General features: G+C 35.7%; 1 protein-coding gene across 3 annotated transcripts in view; it reads left to right on the top strand.

The window, feature by feature from the left end:
• LRRC7 (leucine rich repeat containing 7) overlaps positions 1-20,967 on the top strand; it is a 641,808-nt gene that overhangs the window by 493,821 nt on the left and 127,020 nt on the right. For all 3 annotated transcript variants that reach the window (XM_071217384.1, XM_071217382.1, XM_071217383.1), the window contains 3 exons: positions 12,683-12,812; positions 13,814-13,929; positions 17,718-17,787. In XM_071217384.1, coding sequence (XP_071073485.1) covers positions 12,683-12,812; positions 13,814-13,929; positions 17,718-17,787 — 316 coding nt within the window. The remainder of the gene's footprint in view (positions 1-12,682; positions 12,813-13,813; positions 13,930-17,717; positions 17,788-20,967) is intronic.

Here is a 20,967-nt window from a genome sequence, read left to right as displayed (position 1 = left end):
TATGAGCTCCTATCTCTTCCCTTCCCCAGCTACCTCTCATTCCGGACTTTGCCTCAGGAATAGACAACCCACAAGTCTGTCTCCTTCCCAGCAGCCAAGCCAGGTGTTGCAGCACAGCTTTGCACATGCCCTGAACTAGAGTCAGTCTTAGCTCCTCTGTTAGCACCAGTATTTAGTCATGTCCTTTGCAGTCTTCCTGGTAGTTGAATTACTAAAGTGAGCAAAGCTGAAATATTCAAATAGTAACTTAATATAAGTCTCTATACTACTGTGTTCAAATGGAACTGGTTTAGAAACATCACTTTTGCTGTCAGCAGATTCCAGTTGCTGGAACAAAAGAGTTATTCCAGAAAACCAGGGAGAGTTGCTGATAATTATAGCATCTATGAACTCTGAGAAGGCAGAACTGTAATACTCAAGTTGAAAGTTGCTCATTTTATTTAAGTTCTCAGATATCACAAAGCCAGAGTAAACATTTTTCTTGAACTCATGGGGTGGGGGGAGGGGGAATGGTGGGGAATCAGTGCTTTGATTGATAATAAGTTTGATATTCAACAGTATCATTATGTAACTGTCCAGAGAGCCACTGAAGCATTAGATATGTAGACAGAAGTATCAACTCAAAATCAGTGGGTGGTAATAGTCCAGGTTTTTCTTGCCGTTTATGACTCTGCCAGTTCTTGGCATCACCTGTAATAAGATTAACAAAGGAGGGTGAGCAATATAGTGAAGGACATGGAATTCAAATTCATAGGAGGAAAAGTTGAGGAAATGTGGGTATATGTATTAAGATAAATTTTAAAAAAACACCTTAAGCCGGGATGTTACTGAGGAATAGAGTATCTGAAAGGCTTCGAGGATCAAGGCTCAGGCCATCTTCTGGTCAGCCCGCATACCACTTCCCAGACCTGGCTGGCATATTTTGCCCTCCTCGCTGCAAGTCCCAGGGATCCAGAAAGCCACTGCCACCCACTCCAGCTCTGGACCTCTGGCCAACCCCAACAATGGCTTCAAAATAGGGTAGTATTGTCAGTCCCCACTCTTCTTGCCTTCCCAGAAGACAGATATTTAGGCTTCTTTGCTGCAAGAGTTTTTTGGCTGATTACCAGGAAAACATAGACAAAATAGAAGCAAAAATAAATGTTATCAAGTTAAGAAATTTTGCATGGTTCATACAGGCTTGATAGAATGTAGAGTAGCACCGTGTGGGAGCGCGGCGACAGCAAGGGTCGGCTCGTCTCCAGGCGCCGGTGCGAGTCGGACCCGGGTGGCGGGAACGGGCGTTAAGGCCCTCCGCTTGGGGTTCAGGCGTACTGCCCGCCCCTCTGCCCAGCTGCACCCGCTTCCCCCTCGGTGGCCTAACCCCGCCTCTCCCCCGAGGGCCACCGCCGCGCCATGACAGCCCCGCCTCGCTGCCGCCGAGAACCCTGGCTACCCCGTCTTCTGCCCGCAACCAGTGATGCACCCCTGCACGAACCTATCAGCCGTCTGCCGCCCCCCGGCCACGCCTACTGCCCCTCCCCCGTCTTCGCCCTATATTAACCGCTGTAGTTCCTGAATAAATCAGACTTGCGCACAGATCCTGGTCTCCTCGGTAGTCTTCTTCCTACCGCATGTCCTCCGCACCTTGCCGGCCCCGGAGCGCCTTCTCGGAAGGCCCCTCCGTGTGTTGCAGCCCTCCGTCCGAGCCCACACCGCCCCTGCAGCGGCCCTCCGGGCGAGCCCACACTGCGACAATAGAAGTGGTAGTAATTGTATTTACCATTTAGTAATCCCACCACTCTTCTCGTTCACCCTGCTTCAGCCACAGTGGCCCTTCTGTACTTCCAACAAGCAAGGTTCTTTCCTGCCTCAGTGCTTTCTTACCTCTGCCTGAAATGTTCCCCCACTCTCGTATGGCTAACTACTTCTCATCCTCTAGGTCCTTACTCTTAGATTTTAGTATGTGTGCCTGTTTCCTGGGAATCTTGTTTAAAAGGGAGATTCTGATCCAGTGGATCTGGGACCCGAGGGACCTAAGGTTCTGCATTAGTCACAAGCTCCCAGGTGACGCCAATGCTGTATGTTCACAGATAACATTTTGGGTAACAAGGCCATGGGTCTGGATTTAAATATCACCTCATATTTTCCAAGTCATCTCATTCTTTTATTCTGTCTTGTAAATGCTTATGCCACGTCTTAATTAAGATACTTTTCTAGTCCAGCACCAGAATTGTAGATGTCTTTAAATTACAAACACTATTTTCTGATTTACTTTTCGTTCTGATTCTTATAGTTTTGGATTAAGCTGTTCTTTAGAAAGAGGATGAGAATATCAAACAATGATTTTTTGGTTATGGTTCCATACCTAGGACTCTTAATGCTCCTTATTTCCCAATAAATGTCTTGATTCAGAGTGAAAAAACAAAATGTAAAATGGGGAAATTATGCAAGTGAATAAAGTTATTCAACATTAACATACTTAGTTTTTTTAAAAATAGATAATTCTCTTGACCTTAAAAATATGAAAACAATTTATCAAAGATAAGTAGGTGTATTAAATTCAAGGTTTGATCACTGATTTAGAGGGATTAAGGTTAAAACTTTAAAGCTCATTTTTTAGTGTTTTCTATGCTATTGTCTTCCTGTGATTATTGTTTCAGAGGAAATATGGAGGATGTATTGAAGAAATATACCAATAAAAAGAGCGGAATAAAAATAAAATCAGTAATATTTTATGACTTTGTTTACTTTAGAGAATTCAGAATTGCTAGATAAGAGGTTTAGTTCAAGGCCTAGGGGTGAAATTTCATTATGATCCTGTTCAGTAGTATCCCAGATCATATGAAGGAAATGTTTTATAAATGATGGAATAGCCTGTATTTTATTATAAAATATTCTTCTTAGAACTCTGGGCACTGAAATTGCAGAAATGTTAAGACCAGGTGCAGGGACCAGAAATATTTGCATTCTACACATAGAATATTTCAATATGTTTGGCTTGTTTTTGGTAATATTTTATAGTAGAACTATTAAAATAGCCTGGAAGAATTCATTTCTCAACATTGTCTTCAGTTGAAATAGAGTCTATAACTTTTGTGCCAAATGACTTGTAAAATTGAGTATATTTGTTGATTAACTATTATTTGTGCCCAGGAATTTCAATAGCAATAAGCATTGAATTCGCAGTGAAAATAATAACAAACAATATTGTGTTGTGCTCACATTGTGCCAGGCACCATGTTTGATGATAGGCGTGCCTTATTGTTAGGTAAAAGCCCTATTACCACTATTTCATATGTATTATTATTTCCACCTCAACAGATAAAGAAATTGAGGCTGAAAAAAAGTTCCCAGACTTCAAAGTCAAGTGTTAATTGACTTACAAAATGACCCCTCTCAATGTATGTATTAGTTGACTCATACATTTTGTAAACATTTCTTCATATTTTATAATTTAATGGGCCCCATGCTGTAGGGGCAAAGAATCTTCCATAATAAGGGAAACCACTCTCTGAACCATCTCTTTCTTAGCTTTCTAGTCTTGGAAAAAGTAATGAAAACTCAGAAACCTAAATGGATGCTTAAAAACGTCTTTCTCAGGGAGTGGCTGTAAGAGTGGTTGTGCTGGGAAACGGACTTGGCCCAGTGGTTAGGGCGTCTGTCTACCACATGGGAGGTCCGCGGTTCAAGCCCCGGGCCTCCTTGACCCGTGTGGAGCTGGCCCATGCGCAGTGTTGATGCGCACAAGGAGTGCCCTGCCACGCAGGGGTGTCCCCCACGTAAGGGAGTCCCATGCCCAAGGAGTGCACCCCGTAAGGAGAGCCGCCCAGCGCGAAGATAGTGCAGCCTGCCCAGGAATGGCGCTGCCCACACTTCCCGTGCCGCTCACGACAAAAGAAGTGGACAAAGAAGCAAGGTGGTGCAGCAAATAGACACAGAGAACAGACACGGGGGGAGGGGGGGAATTAAATAAATAAATAAATCTTTTTAAAAAAAGACTGGTTGTGCACCTGCCTCCCATACACAAGGTCCTGTGTTCAATCGCTGGTGCCTCCTTAAAAATAAATAAATAAAAATAAAGTCTTTCTCTCATAAGTCATAGTTGAACAAAAAGACTACTGGACTGGTAGTCAGGAAATCTAAGTAGTTTTGTAAAGCTGGCTAAGTCCCTTCTTTCCTACAGGCCTCAGACTCCTCTCACGTAGCGCGAAGAGCCCTGGCTTCCATGTCGAGTAGTATGGGTGTGAATGCTGGCTGTGCCACTTACTCTGTGAACTTGGATTGGTTGTTTAAACTCTCTGTGACTTAGTCGCCTCATTTTTAATTTCCACCTATATCCAAAATTCTCTTTGATCCAGATGTTTAATCTGTATATGCTATCAGTTCCCTAGATGGCAAATTCCAGTAGTCTACTTGCTATATTGTTGTAATGACAAGAAAATAAGTGAACTTGATCCTTGATATCTTAATGCTAAGCACCCAGCTTCCCTCTGTTCCCTAAGCATGGAAGGATATGCAAGAAATTTGTGGCATACATGGCTTTGGGGAGGAGAAATTGGGGGCTGTGGAACAGGTAAATAGGGAGATTGGCTTTTATCATATACACTTCTGTACTGTTTGAATTCAGTGTCATTTAAATGTATTTATCTAGTCAAAAAATGAAAAATCATAAGACACACTTTACTGGATAAAACCCAAATTCCTTTATACTAATATTCAAGTTTTCCCATAGTTTCGTCTAGACCAGCTGCTCTCCATTTGTGGCCACCAGACCAGCAGCTGTAGCGTCACCTGAGAACTTGTTAGAAAAGCAAACTCTCAGAGACCACCCAGACAAATTCTTCCAGACCTGCTGAATCAGTAACTCTGGGCATAGGTCTCAGTTATCTATGTATTGACTAGTCCTCCAGCAGATTCTGATGCTCACTAGGGTTTCAGAATCACTTTCCTAGATTCAGTTTACTTTTACAGTTATCAACTAACTATATCCTCAAACCCTATTTCATTGTGTTTGTGTCAAAATTCCCTGGGATTGCTGTGAAAAATGAAGCTACCTTTGAAAGGAAGTTTAGCCTAATAGGTGCTTTTGCAAACCCTCTGGGTTCAAAACTTGTCACTTTCATGTGCTGTTGGGTATCATAGGGTCTTAGTAAAATGGAAATCTTAATTAATAAAAATGTTCTCCTCATGAGGATGTTGTGAGGATTAAATATGGTAATAAAAGGAACATGCTTAGATCAGTGTCTAGCACAACAATATACATTCAGTGAATATTTTAAAAATAAAACCCAATAAAATAAAAGATTATTGACTTAATGAATTTGAATTTCTGGGCTGTGGATCCAAGAAATACTTTCACTCATTTTTAAAACATCATCCGCTCCCTTCCACACAGACCACTGAAGTTTCCTCCTCTAAATTAAAAGCTCTAGACCAGCTTTTGGCAAATTATGTTCCTCTGAAAAGTCATAACTTGTTTTAATAGGTATGTCATAAAAACACATTTCATGGACAAATATGTTTCGGGGCCTTTCTATACAAGTCAGAAAAAAACTTACTGTGATTTTTTTTCACTTCTTATCTTAGTTCATTATTTATCTTTTGTGTCATCATTTAACTTTTCAATTATTTTTCCATGTTTTCCCAACTAAAATATAAGTTCCTTGAGGGCTGTAATTAGTCTTAAGCAATTTGAATCTCCCTAGGCAGTATGGCTGAGGGGAATGTTTGCAGGCCTTAGAACAAGACTTAGGTTTCAATCCTGGCTTCTCCACCATTAATTAATTGACCTTGAAAAAGTCACTTCTCACACTCAAAGACTCTGTTTTCTCATCCATCTATAACAATACATTTCAGAGATAGTTGTGAGACTTAGTGCTAGATAGTAAGACTTCATCATTACAATAATGATTATATCAATAAATCATTATGTTAATAAAAAGTAATAAGCAAAAATATACTTATTGATCATTGCTTATGATCATTTTCTTGTGGGGATTAGTTACGAAACATGAATTAAACACTCAGTTCTTAAAAATAAAAATGCTTCACACTTACTTAAAAATGTGATAATGATGCATATTTTAAATTGATGAAATCTGCTCTTATGAAAAACAGTATTTAAAATTGTTTCCATGCTTTTTGGCAGAATGTCAAGGATATCTGTTTAGAATCATAGTATTTGGTTGCCAAGTCAAAAGGTCTGAAGAGAGAAATCTAAAACACAGAAGAAAAAATATTAATGCATTCCCCCAAAGTAACAGAAGTATCCTCACAAAAATAAATGCTATTGAGAAAAATAAAAATTATTACATGGAATTATGTAAGATTTCAGCTAAAATATAGAACCAGCACTCAGCTAATCCTCCTCCACTGCCTACTTTCTCCTCCATTCCCTGCCCCAGCATTTCAAAATTGTGGCCATTTTGAGGTTGTGCCCAAGCTATGAAATGGTTTTATATTTTTGGTTGGTTAAGAAATATTTCAGCATCCTAACTTGAAACATATACAATCATGTTCTTGAATAGTAAAGCTATTTTCTACTCATATGTTGCAGATCTGTTCCCCAAAAAAAGAAAAATACTTTTCCATAGTATTTTTGCATTTGGATGATAAGTTTTTCCTATGATCTAAAAAAAATTTGGTTTTCAAATTTTCTTTTAAATCAATCTAGTTAAGTTTCTAAAGAGTGCAAAAATGCAAAGGCTACTAATTACTTAAGAGAGATGGGAAAATTGAAGCAATGGAAAAAATATTGTTTGTACAATAATGGTAAATAAGCTCGAAATCAGTCAATATAGGTGTTTCATAGACAAAACCTCTCTAAATGATTTACTGTATTTCAAGCAAGTATTTCACCACAAGAAGAACTGAATTTGGTTAAGGCTGTGGAATTTCATACAATAACTGGGTAGGTTTCTTCTAGTAAACACTACAAAAGAATTAGTCTGACAAAATTTGTTAATTTCTTGTCATTGTAGAAGCAGCCCAAGTGACTTACCTAATGTTAATGCTAAAATTAGAGATGGTATCTAAAACCTGAGTCTTATCCAAAATTAAATGAAATTGATCTTATTCTTTCTGAAAATGATAATGGCACAAGTTACATAGTGCTCACATGTGCTCATTCTCTGCTCTATGTGTATTTTCACGTGTTTATTCCTTGTAACATGTAGTGAAGTACTGTATTGCCTCTTTTCACCAGGTAATGAAACTGAGAATCAGTGTAATTAAGTAACTTAACTAGGGTCTTGCCACTAGGAAGGGTTAAGAGTACAGATTTAAACCCTGCTGTCTGGCTACAGTTTGGCCTCTTAATCAGTACTGTGGCTAAACTGTCACTTTAGGCAGTAATCTATTTAAATCTCCTGACTTTCCCAAACATGTTTTATATGTCTTTTTAATTATAATATCCCTTTCTGTTAAATCTCTGCTAACATAGTAACAAATCTTCACAGCTGTGTGAAATATGCCCAGCTTATGTGTCTTACCAATAAAATACAGTGATTTTGTACTTTGCCCACTAGCAGGCACTTTTAATTACAGAACACAACCCATTCTCACAAGGGAATACCACAGGATAATTTTTACATGTTTCAGAAACAGATTGTTCATGATTTTCCTTTATTAAGCTACTTGCCTGTCACCTCTTAACAGGTCTTTTTAATCACTGACATCTATATGAAAGGCCATAGACTGTATCACAGACTGAGCATATACAGTCTCATTTAATTTTCATTAAAATGCCATATGTTAGGCATTATCAGCTTATTTTGTGGTGAGAAAACAGTCATTAAGGGTTGATAAAAGCTACTCAGCTCTTAGAACCCAAACCTGTTTGAATATCTTCCATTGGATTGTATTATTTCTATTAGAGTTAAAAGTGAATTAAGCCCTAAGCCATTTATTTTTATGCTTCTTAGAATGTACATTAATAATGTATTTAATGGTATTTAATGGTCAGAAATGAAGTTAAAGTGAAATTATAGATTATCTATGTAATATATTCACAATCTCTCTTCCCTATTAACTTAGGTAATTGAGGTTAATGGTACAGTAACATTTTTCCAAAAAAGAATATTTCAGGAAAACCAAACTGAATTAGGAAAAAATGTGAAGTAGAGAATATTTTTAGAAAATGAAGTTGATAACTGTTGTTGTTTGATTTCAGGCAATAAAATCCCCAAGTAGCATCACTTATATTGATTAATCACCTAAAGCAAAGCTTTACTAAGCACAACTCTTACAATATTTATATGGGTTTTACATGCCTATTGTTTATGTTTAAATATTACTCTTAAAATATTCACAAAGACCTTAAAGCAGGGGTTCTTAACCTTTTTTGTTCCACGGACCCCTATGCCAGTCAGGTGATAACCAAGGACCCCTTACTAAGTCCACACCATGCTGTGTATTATTTAATAAATATATCACACCTGCACCAACACGTCCCCACAAGAATAATGTTTTTTTGAATTTTAATTTAAGTTCACAAACCCCTTGTTAAGGACTCCTGCCTTAAAGTCTTGCTATTCAGAGTGTGGTTCCTGGCCCCAATATTATCAGGAACTTGTTACTAATATAGGATTTGGGCTCCATCCCTAACCACTGAATCCAAATTGACAGTTTAGCAAGTTCCCCAGCTGATTTGTATGCACACATATGTTGGGAAGCACTGCTTTATAGTGCTTTAAACTTCCTTTGCAGCTCATTTTTACTTTTAAATGTATACAACTGTACAGATATAATTTCTAAAACAAGTAACTTTTGGTCTACCTTTTGACTTAGTTATTACAAATGACAGTGATATTCTAAGAGTAAATATGATATAACTGTTTTCATACAGGATCGCGTATTAATGCACCATAAGTGATTTCTAACAGGATAGTCAATCAGTAACGCCAGCTAGAATTGTAGGTTTTAAGTTTGACTCTTTGGAATTCCAAAAATCATTGAGAAATGTGTGTTTTGTTTGTTTCTACTAACTTTTCTTTGTAAACTAGGGATACAAATTAATTTCTTCTATAAATTATTAATTCAGTATAGCCCATGGTGGTATAAAAACTTTCTATTTTTAATACAGGCATTCCTCACTTTGTATAGAAAATACTATTAGACCATTAAGATGACTGTGCAGGCTGAAACTGTGCAAAACAATTCAATGGGAAAAATTATGATTGTTCCATGACCTTTAAAAATTGTTGCCAAAACATTAAAAAACTTTTTTTTACTATTGGTATTAGTAAAACTAGTATATATTTAGTACACTGTAATTCTAAACAATAGGAAATTGAGAATTAATTTGTAAAGAACTTACCAAGAGGAGTTTGAACAGTACTTGCCTTCTTTTCATCTTGTAACTTACAACATGGAACGTGCCTCTGCCCTAGAGAATTGTCTTATTCCAAGTTTGGATCAGCTTCCAAAATTATATCCTTTGCACTTTCAACAGGAGGAAATACCTCTCAGTTATTTAATGTGAAGTTTATTGTCAGCATCACTTCCTCTGGGACATTGTTATCCTTTCCATCACATCCACCTTCCTCGTTTATGTAGATAAGTTTACCTTCACTAAGTTGCTCTGACAGTGTATCCTGAGTCTTGAATAGCAGCAGTGTCAACATTCCCACAGCCAGCTATTTCTTCTATAAATCCGTTTACGTTTTGTTCAGATCCTGAAAATTTGTTACCATAGTGCACTAAAAGTTCCTGCTGTATCACAGGCATACTACTTGCTGTTACTTATTGTCATGATGCATGAATGTTTTCGATTTCATGATCTATGTCATATTTTTTCCAAAACTCAGCTAAAGAAATGGCATGATCTCCAGTTGAAGTGTCAATACCCTCTTCATAAGTCTGTCTTTAAAATAACAGGTTTTTACTATTGAAATAACTCCTTGGTCCACTGACTGGATTAATGAAGCTGTTCTTAGTGGTAATAAAGCAAATTTTCACATTTTCATTCAAGTTCACAAGAGTATTAGGGTGACCTAGAGCATTATCCAACTGGAGTAGTACTTTAAAGGTTCAATTATTTTCTCTACAGTATCTCTCTACTGCTGGAAGACAATGAGGCAACTACTACATGCTTTGCTGTTCATGTGTGAACTGAATAGCAGATGTGCAGTGACCCATCACCTACAGACTTAGAAAGAAATGATGTGACTCCTCACTGATCATGATGTGCAACTGCTTTTTACATCATGACTTTTGTATAGAAGAATTAGCAGTGAGGTTTATACTTACTACAATTACTCGTAGTTAATATACTATGGTAATTGAAATTTGAAGCGTGTTGTTGGGGAACTGGTGTCATATAATGAAACAACCACAGTAACTGAAATTAAATTGGACAAAGTGAGGACTACTTTACTCTGGTTCTAGACCCCAAAACATGTTTTTAAAAAAGAAAGAAAAAATGAGAAACCCTAATTTTATTCTTAAATTGCTTCAGAATCTCCTTTCACTGTCTGAACGCACAGCTTCTAAGATTTTTTATTTAAAAAAAAAGTACTTGGTATACTTATGACAACTTACTGAGTACATGATCCCAAACCATTGATAGAAACCTCCTTTATTTAATCCCAAAAATTTTATTAAGTGCCTTCAGGATGTAAAGCACAGTGCTGGGTGTTATTTTTAAAAGAAATAAATAATGTTACATATTTCCTACATTCATTGATTCTTGAGCGCACACACACGGAAAGAGTCACACAGCCATGCACACCAGGCACCTGAGCAACTTGTCCATGTGGAGTCCCAAAGGATTCAGAACCAAATTTATCAGGATTCGCTAATAATAAGAGATAATATTTGCTAAGCACATATATACTAGGTACTGTACTCTACTCTTTACTTACAGAATTTCATGAAATACACAGAGCAGCAGGAGGCAGGAATTTTTAGAATCCTCATTGCACATACAAAGAAACCAAGATTTAGAGACAAGTAATATGATTTGCCAATGAAAAGGAAATTTTTTTCACTTAAACAGCACTCGCCTGGAGCTATTACATCAAAACAGAATGCTGTGTTTCACCAAAACTGGTTCTAATTAGCTGATGCCATTAGAAGACTCTGGTCAGGCAGGGTCAGACTCTTAAGTAGTACTAACTGAAGATTTTTTCTGACCCATCAACAATAGGTTACGTTTTACCTTACTACACACAGACTTGTGAACTTATTCCACCCTGACAGTAATGGAAGGTTTCAATTCTTAATTAGCATAATTGTCATAAATGCCTACCAACCACCCTCTTTCAGCACTTAAAAACCACTGACTTTTCCCTCTCAGAGCACTACCCAGGGAGCAAGTAAATAAACTCAGCTTTGTTATTTCATCTGTGGTGGTCTTTGTTTTATCTTTGATACCTGAGGTCATACACCTAGTATGTAACAGAGCTGGGGTTCAAACCCATTCAAGCTGACTCCAAACCTGTTTGCTTAATCTATGTGCTAATTTAACTGTTTAGCTAATTGATGGAAACAAATTGCATTCAAGCTAGCTAGTCCCAATATATATAAAAAAGGGAGCTGATTTTACAACCTTACTTCAACTAATTCTTCCCTTTACATTGTCAGGGATCTTCATTATCCCTGTTACAGCAATAATAATAATATGAATGGTAAGAGTGTAATAATAAAAACAATTTAATATATCTGTTGTTTACTCTGTGCCAGGCACTCTTTGTTTCCCAGTTAGTTCAAACCAAGCACTGACTGAAATGTCCTGCCTCCTTGAGATAACTTGAATCTACTTTCATATGATTCCTTTCTGTAGAGCAGACATAAAGTGGGCTAAGTAGGTAGTGGTGGGGAGTGTGACAAGCTGGAGAACAAGTGCTCCTCTGATAGCATCAGTCATTCCTCACTTTGCATTATTTGTTGCTGTGGAAGAATACAGACCCAGTATTGCCTGATCTTCCTCTTTTTCCAGAGCACCAAAAATTGGATCCTTATGTGAAATATACAGCTTTAAAATATACCGTGAAAACCAAATAATAAACACTTGCTGAAATGAGCCCTGTCTGTATCCTCTGCTACAAATGCGCAGGCTGGGAAAGGATAGTATATTGGCCCACACTGTCTACATTTAGGTCCTAGCTTTGCTACTTTGTGCGGTCGAGGGCACGTTACTTAGCCTCTTTCAGCCTGAATTCATTCATTTATCTATAAAATAGGTTTTAAAAATAATAAATAGAGTTGTTATAAGGAAGGGATTAGTTCATTTCATCTCTAAAATGCTTAGTAAAACACCTAGTATGCAATCATTGCTTTTGTTGTTATTGTTTCCCCACCCCCAACCCCTCTGCCTTATTCTCCCTTCATAGAACCTGCCCTCTCTAGCTTTCTACCGACGTAATTCCAGGTATATATGCTCATTTTTAAGAATATGTGTTCTGTGTATGGCTATAAAGGACACCTAAGTTGCATAAAAACAAACAAAATCCTGTCCTTTTCAATGGCTCAGTTACATGATAGATGAACTTAGAAAGGGAAAACATAAACCATATTTATTTTGCCAAATTGAACCATTTCTTTGGTAATTTTGAATCATTTGACTAAATTGATAAAAATAAATTCATATAATATGTAGTCACTGGATGAATAACCTTGGTGAATTAGGATATGTGGCTTTTTGAAAACTTTTTTGCAAGCTCACCTTTTAAAATGTTTAACTCATGTATTAAATTTTCAGTTTATCTTTATTAGAAGAATTTGACTGTAGCTGTAATGAACTGGAGTCACTACCTTCTACAATTGGCTACCTTCATAGTCTTCGAACGTTAGCAGTGGATGAGAATTTCCTTCCAGAATTACCCAGAGAAGTGAGAAATAAACTTATTTCTATTAATTAACTTTTAGTAAATCTGTTTTGGGATCAAGTGTTAGTCTCAATAGCAGTGTAAATTCATGAATTGAGTTGGGAATAGATATAGGAATTATCTCGATATAGGTGTGTTGTTAATCTGTTGTATTTTCAATGACAAGTGACAAGTGCTTATTTTTGACCCAGAAAATGCATTATTTGATTCAAGCATTACATGCAAGTAAAAGTAATTAGGTATTTTAAGTTAATCAATGTGGAAAAAATACAATTTTAAATCATCTAATTTATGTATTTTTGCTTTAAAGAACAGTTATAAATAACATTTTGGGGCAATTACATTCACATTTCTCAAGTAAAATTTTCTTTAATGTAAATATGGTTTTTTTGGTGCCACATTTCATATTATTATTTTAACTTCAGGATCCACCAAAAGTTTCTGTTAATTTTCACTTCTCAATAGGATTTTCCTTGACTACTTCAAGAATATATTGAGAAGTATATTTTCATTTCAACATTTTCAAGTAAAAGTTTTCATAATCAAGGAACAATATTCAATGTTTCATTACCTTAGAACAAAAAGTTATCAATAAAATTGACAAATACCTTGTAATGTGAAATAAAATTAACTTTGCCTCAGAAATGCCAACAATACTTCGTTTTTTGAGTATGTGTGATTTTCTGTTACAAACCCAAATGTATCATCAGCTTGATGGCTGAATGCAGTGTGGTTTATGAAAACAATGATGTTAATGATTTTTTTCAGCAACAAAATCATAACGAAAGAAATACTTAATTCCTAATATATAAAAGAATACAAGGTATAAAGATATAAATATAATATATTCACATATTTTTGAGATTATAAAAATTAAAAAATACACGTTAAGAGTCTTCAAAGTGATAAGGAAATATGAGTTAAATATTTGTAAATTATTTCAATTAACATAAAAATTGCATTATAATGTGATTCTTTATGTATTTTTTTTTTGTTACCCATAGATTGGCAGCTGTAAAAATGTCACTGTTATGTCTTTACGCTCCAATAAACTGGAATTTCTTCCTGAAGAGATTGGGCAGATGCAGAAACTAAGAGTCTTAAATTTGAGTGACAACAGGTACTTTTGTAACATTTTTCAGTAACATATTGGTTATTTGCTATAAGAAAATTATAGTCTTTTCGATAACTTTAGAAACATTGAACATGTCTTATGAAGTATATGAAATGCAAATATCCATATTTCATTTAGAAAATGACAAAAGCTAATGATTTTTAAACCAAATATTCCAAAATTTTATTATTTTGATTATTTTAAAATTATTTAAGTATTTCCTTATTTTTGGAATTACTTAAATTTCAAAACCCTCCAGGAATTTAATTATAATAAAAATAATAGAAAATAACTGTAATAAAAAATCACAAAAGTTATTTATAAAAATGTATATGTATGCATATGTATGTATGTATGTATGCACATGTATGTGTTTTCATGTATTCATTTACGTCTCTAACACATTAATTTGCCATGTGTGTATTGTCAACTCTATCAGGCAGAGTGCTGGTAAGAATATTGCCAGTAAGTTAATACCCAAAAGTCATAAGTTTTGCACATTATGCTAGTGACAAGCAAAAGGCTTGTTAATTCTTGTTCAGAGCTGAAAGAATGAAGAAAGAATATTTCCTCTTCTTGGGACAAAGGTGTTACATTGATGGATGGACAAAACACAAAGTTAAAATTCGCAATCCATCTTTGTTTCCAACTTCTCTGTAAAAAACAATTATCCTGAAACAAGAAAGGATAAAAATAAATATTCACTTGAGATAACTGCTAAATCGATAAATTGATTACTGAATAGAATAATACATGGACTCAATGTTTTTAGTGAGTTTCAGTAAGACAAATGATAGCAGGAAGAACTGAGCGACCTTGCAAATGAAACTGTCACAGGTAAGCTTTTATGGAATCAGAAAGAATGCTCAGATTCTGAAAGTTTCAGGATAAGGATGGGAGTTCTGTTTTGTGTGTTTATTTATGAAAATACAATGTGAATTTCAAAAAAAAAAAGTTTGCTTTTTAGGTCAGTAATATTCCTACAGAAGAGAAAAAACCATTTTATTCAATGATTTAGGAACTGATAGTAACTTAGGGTGACAAGGAAGCACCATAACTGTGTTCAAGAGTAAATTATGTAACTCTGCCTACTCTGAAAATACATATGAATGTGCAACAATGATGAAAGAGGTTGATGATGTGGGAGGAGTAGGGGGGTTGGGGTGTGGGGTATATGGGAACCTCTTCTATTTTTTAAAGTAGCATTTTTTGTGATCTATGTATCCTTTAAAAAAAAGACAATTAAAAATTTTAGAAAGATTAAATTATGTCAAATCAATCTCATTTTCTCTTTTGATTGGGTTATGAGACAAAAAAATGAGGGAAATACATTGAATGCAGTGCCTGATTTTCTAATTCTAATCTCTAATTCTATTCTTGTGACTGAGATTAAGAAATATGGTCATGAAATTATCATACGTGGATTGCTCAGCATTCAGTTACAGTCTCAAATGGAACTGAGTAAGCTGTGTTATTGTCATTTAAGAGAGGGTTTTCATGATGAGCTACAGAAGTCCCTCCTAAATTTTCCATCTGCTCAACTTTTCCTCATTAATATTCTGCATGAAGATGTCAAAAATATGCTTTTAAAATATTATAAATGACCCATAGTTGGAAGGAATATCAATACTTTGGAGTTATTTATTCAATAAACATAGCGTTCTTGAATACTTTCCATGGCTCAAATCCCCTGCTAGGTGCTAGGGCAAAAAACATGAATAAGACATTGAAGGACTAATGGTATCAGAAGTTTAAAATACTTAATCAGGCCAGAAAATCAGGCTTAATTTATTTCCTAATATGGTGCCTGGAGCATAGCATGAAGCTAAATTATTATTTTTAAAGGATTAATCAATGAATCTTAACGTGTGTTTAAAATCAATAATCAACCAAGGCTGAGGCCAAGGTTAAACATTATTATGTTTAACTCCTATTAACTCCTAGATCGAAGTTTAAGTGTGGAATTTTATCCAAAACTTTATTATAACTTTTTTGTATAACTTTATTATAAATTTACAATATAGTAAGTTTTTTAAGTTTGGCATTAAATTCAAGAGCAATGACATCTTTGCATTGTCTGCTAAAGATTGTTCCTGTGGTCAATTTATTGCACATTTGTGATACTCAATAAAGGTTCACTTTCAGTGGAAGTCACTAAAGAGAAAGGAAAAATGGAGATACTTCATTCAGTCTTTTCTAAAGGTTTCTTTCCTCATACTGTACATTTGTGACTGGATTGATAATGATTTATCGTGGATGTTGTTGCACATGATTTTGGAGAGTTTGCCCCTCGTGAAATTTTGTTGTAGCAGAGTTTGCATTCTGCTTTTAATTTGTCCCCACATGATGTGGAAATTTTCCCAATGCAAGCTTACTACATAATTTCTAGCTAAAATGGAATTAAGTAACTAAAATTTAGAAACATTTTTATGGATAGTTTGTTTTAATATTATGAATGCTAGTATAAGAAGTAATTCTATAATGTTATTCTTCATTGTATTATTTATAATTTATAAATATTTATTATCTCAGAAAGATTATTATATTCTTCCTAAAGTTATCTAACTAATGGATACTCTGCTAATATTTGTGCTGGCTGTCAGTCTTTTTTCATATTTATTAAATTATTTGGAAGTACTTAACTGCTTTTGTATATAAAATTAACTGTTTGCACAATCATTATTAATTATTGTAGCATTTTCCATTTCCATTATGAAAATACATTTATTCATCATTTGGCTGGTAGAATTACAGCATATTAAAAACTTAAGGAAGTTTTCATTCAAAGTTCTATCTAAAATGTTTATCTGCATTGGAAAATAAATATGCAGAAAACGAACAATTAATCTCCATAGCTTGTTTTATTTTCATTACTGCCAACTAGCTGTAATGGTAACCTATTTGATAATGATTTATTTGAAAATGCACAAGTTCAGAGATAACAGAATAATACGTTGAAGTAAGCATTTGGCTATTTTGCCTTTCAAAGGCTGAAGCCAAAGTAAAATAGATTATTTAAACTGAATACGCAAGCTGATGCCAAACTTCACACATCTCAAATATATTGTGTTTAAAGATTCCCTTTTTGAATATCTACTATACAATATATGAAGGCTGAAAGAACAAAAGGACATGCTTTCTGGAGATCAGCATAACACTGCAGCCTGTAAACTCCTTTGGCAGTAAGACAGGCATTGTCCCTTGCACTCATCGAGCTTACGGTTTTGTGAAAATATTAGACATTAAATAAATAACCACAAAAGCAAATACATAATTACTAACTGTTATATGTTCCATGAAAGAAAATACAAGGTGCTTTGAGACTAGATCTGGGAAAGTAATTAAAATGGGGGGGTCACGGGCATCCTCCTTGAAAAAATGGCATTGAAACCGAGAGCTAAGGCGTATGTGGGATTTAGTCAAGCGAAGTGTGGAAGAAAGAGTATTCCAGGCAGAAAAAGAGCTTGGCTTGGCCTCTTAGTAGGCCGATAGGTTAGTGAGGCTGACAGTACTGAGTTAAGGAAAGAGCAGCAGCAGAAGCATCTGGAGAGGTTATTAGGGGTCAGGTCTTTTAAGAACTGACAAGGCATGTTCACAGTTATGGATTTTACATTAAGTGCAATGGGATGCATTTGAAGGGTTGTAAATGGGATTTTCATTTTTTAAAGAAACAATTGGACAAACCATTGAAAATAGGAAGAATGAAATCAATAAGTTAGAGTATTTTTAAAAATTCTTAAGAGTTCACTTAACCCTCTTTACCCATGCTATTAAAATTTTCTTTTTTTTTGCAGGTTGAAAAATTTACCATTCTCATTTACCAAACTTAAAGAGCTTGCAGCTCTGTGGCTTTCTGACAATCAGGTAAGAACTTTTAAGATTTTCTTTTAATTTGTTTTTAAAATTGAATTATAATTAAAAGTTGGAATTACTAACCTATTCTCAATATGTCTTTGACAATTATAAAATACTTTATTCTTAATATCCTGAGAGTTTTTTTTAAAGGTATGTCTTGGTTTGCCAGGCTGCTATGACAAATACCATATAATGGGTTGGTTTAGTGATAGAAATTTATTGGTTCACAATTTGGAAGGCTAGAAATCCAAAATCAAACCATTGGCAAAGCCATGCTTTCTCCCAAGTGTCAGTAGTGTTTTGGTGCTGGCTTGCTGAAATCCTTGGGGTTATCTTTTCTTGTGGCTGCTCTTTGCTTCACTGACTTCTGACTTTTTGTCCCTTTTTATAAAGCCTCCAGTAATACATATTAAAACCCTTCCTGCTTCAGTTGGCCACAACTTAACTAATAACATACAAAAGGCCCTATTTACAAATGGGTTCAAACCACAAGCACATGGATTAAGATTAACAACACACTTTTTGGGGGGTACGTAGCTTAATGTACCACAGTCTGCCCAATGGACCTGAAAAAGACATCTTCCCACATGCAAAATACTCAATATCCAAAAATCCTTAAGCAATTTCAATAACAATTCTCATCAAGTTCCAAGTCTTATCAAAATGAGTTATGGCTGTGATCCGTCCTAGGGCAAAATTTCTCTCTGTGGACCTGTGAAACCTAGAAAAGAAAACAAAATGGTGGGACGGGTGACCCGACCTGCGGATCAGTCGAACCAAGACCTGAGGGAGGGAGCGGGAATGAAAGGGACAAGAGACACAAAGAATGGAGACAAGACAGGATTCTGATCAAGTCTCGTTTATTGAGGGTCAATCAGGGGTATTTATAGCCAGGAATGAAGGAGGTTTCGCGCCACAGATCTGATTGGTCCACGTCACAAAGTCTTTTCACGGATGTTTCAAAACAACCATCTGAGTGGCATGAGGATAGAAACTTGATTACTACAGCGAGGGTGGGGAAACAGAAACTTAACCGGGTTAATATCTAAAAATAGCGCTTAGCAACAAGATTGCCAATACAACACCAGTGCCAGAGGCAGCTTCCCACAGACGGGCAGAGGATAGACAATCCCATTCCAGAAGAAGAAATTGGAAGGAAAACAGGGATCACAGGTCTCATGCGTGTCTAAACCCAGCAGGGCATTTTCATTCAATTTCAAGATCTAAGAGTTATCTGTTGATTGATGGATGGTCCTTTGGGCCTGCTGGAGTGGCAGCTGCACCCTTTCCAAGTGCTCAGGCAGCAGTCCTGCCCTCTCTGAACACCAGCACTTGGGCACCAACCTCTCAAGCACTGGAGGACAGCCAGACTCTCCAGGAATATTGAGGCAAAGTCCTGACCCCTGTAAGCACCGTGGCACAAAACCCACCCTATCCAAATTCAAGTGAAGAAGCCCTTCTCTGATGGCCCAAAGATGACTCTCTGTCCAGACCTCTGATTCCAAGGTTCTACCCTTAAAGTAACTTTGCCTTCACTTCATCCCATCTCTTTCCCTTTCAGTCCAGTTTGGCACTGCTTCTAATCAGACAAAATTCTCAAAAGCTTTGTGGGTTTTGCATGTCATTCAAGGGGGGTTCAAGCCATGAGACGAAAGGATCCTCCATAGACTCTTCTTAGATAACTGCATTTCCAATCCTGACTTCCTCTGAATTGACTAACTGGATTCATAAGTCTTACACCTATTTTCCTTGGCTAAGTGTAGCTCAGCTAAACCCTTGCAGGGAGTTGTTTCAGCTCTGGGGACTCACTTGCCAGAAGCCCAGGGTGGACCTTGATAGAATCACTTTTGGCTTTAACCTCAGACCATGATGTCTGGATAGGTTGGGAACTTTCCAAATCATCAATTGTTGTTTCCTTTTGTATTTAACAATTCTGTTCTCAGAGTATACTTTCCTCTCATTTTCCTGTAAACAGTAAGGAGAAACCAGGCTGCACCTTCCACACTTAGGTTGGAAATCTCCTCAGCTAAAAATCCAAGTTCATCACTTATAAGTTCTGACATCAGAATGTAGTTTTACCAAGTTCTCTGCCACTTTATAACAAGGATCATCTTTCCTCTGGTTTCTAATACCATTCACATTTCCTCCTATGACCTCACTGGAAGCACCTTTAACATACATATTTCTACCCATAATGTCTTCAAGGCAACCTAGGCTTTTCCTATAAAGTTCTAAACTCTACCTAATACCCAATTTGAAAACCACTTCCACATTTTTAGGTATTTATAATAGCAATGCCCCACTTCCTGGTGTGAAATTAACCATTACAAGGTAGCAACTTAAATATGTATTTCATTATTGTAGACAAAACATAGTACAATCCCTACAATCTTTAAATACTTTGATTTAATATCAACTTCATTCTCAGCAATCTAATGCACAAAATGGGTTTTTTAAATAGATTTTTAGTTCTAGATGGTACATGTATGTCCATAATTAACATATGTTAATTTTGTCTCTGAAGGTAAAGAAAAAGAAATCATTACCACAATCCCCACAAGAGGGAATTAATATCCCCCATGTTCCTTTTCTTCCCATGTTTTTAATTATTATGAATTATAATTAAAAACCTTTATTCAATAAATTTTTAGATCTCTTTTTTTGGCATCTATAATCAGTACTTTACATGAAATTCTTTTGATGTTATTTAAAGTACCCATGAAAACATATTGCAATTGAATCAGTAAATAAGTGTTTATGTATGTTTTACTAGCTACAAAATGATATGAAACAGTTAAAGACATCTGATTTGCCATTAGCATCATTGGTAAAGGACAATTTTGACATAGTGTACAAGTTCTCTTTTGCATTTTTCTTGTACTTCTAAAATTTGGGAACACCTACCCAAAATATGAATAGCCACACAAAAAGTAATTCATCTTGAATTTAGCTTGTTATAATTTCTTGAGCAGAACTGACAAATGAGTTGTTCATACTTCTAGGCATTTGGCTATATTTGTGAAAACTTAAAAATCCTCTCCTAATTGTGAAATGTAAATGTGAGAATGTTTGTGTTCCTACAGTCATTATAGCACTTGCTTCCATCTATGGAGTAAAAATTAGATTGTTATTCAAATTGAAATTTTATCAATAAGTGTAGATTTTTCTAGGCATCAATATATCGTTACA

This window comes from Dasypus novemcinctus, chromosome 9 (assembly GCF_030445035.2).
Source record: "Dasypus novemcinctus isolate mDasNov1 chromosome 9, mDasNov1.1.hap2, whole genome shotgun sequence".
Classification (NCBI taxonomy): Eukaryota; Metazoa; Chordata; class Mammalia; order Cingulata; family Dasypodidae; genus Dasypus; species Dasypus novemcinctus.
Note: the sequence above shows the minus strand (reverse complement) of the source record. Positions and strands in the feature narration are given on the sequence as shown.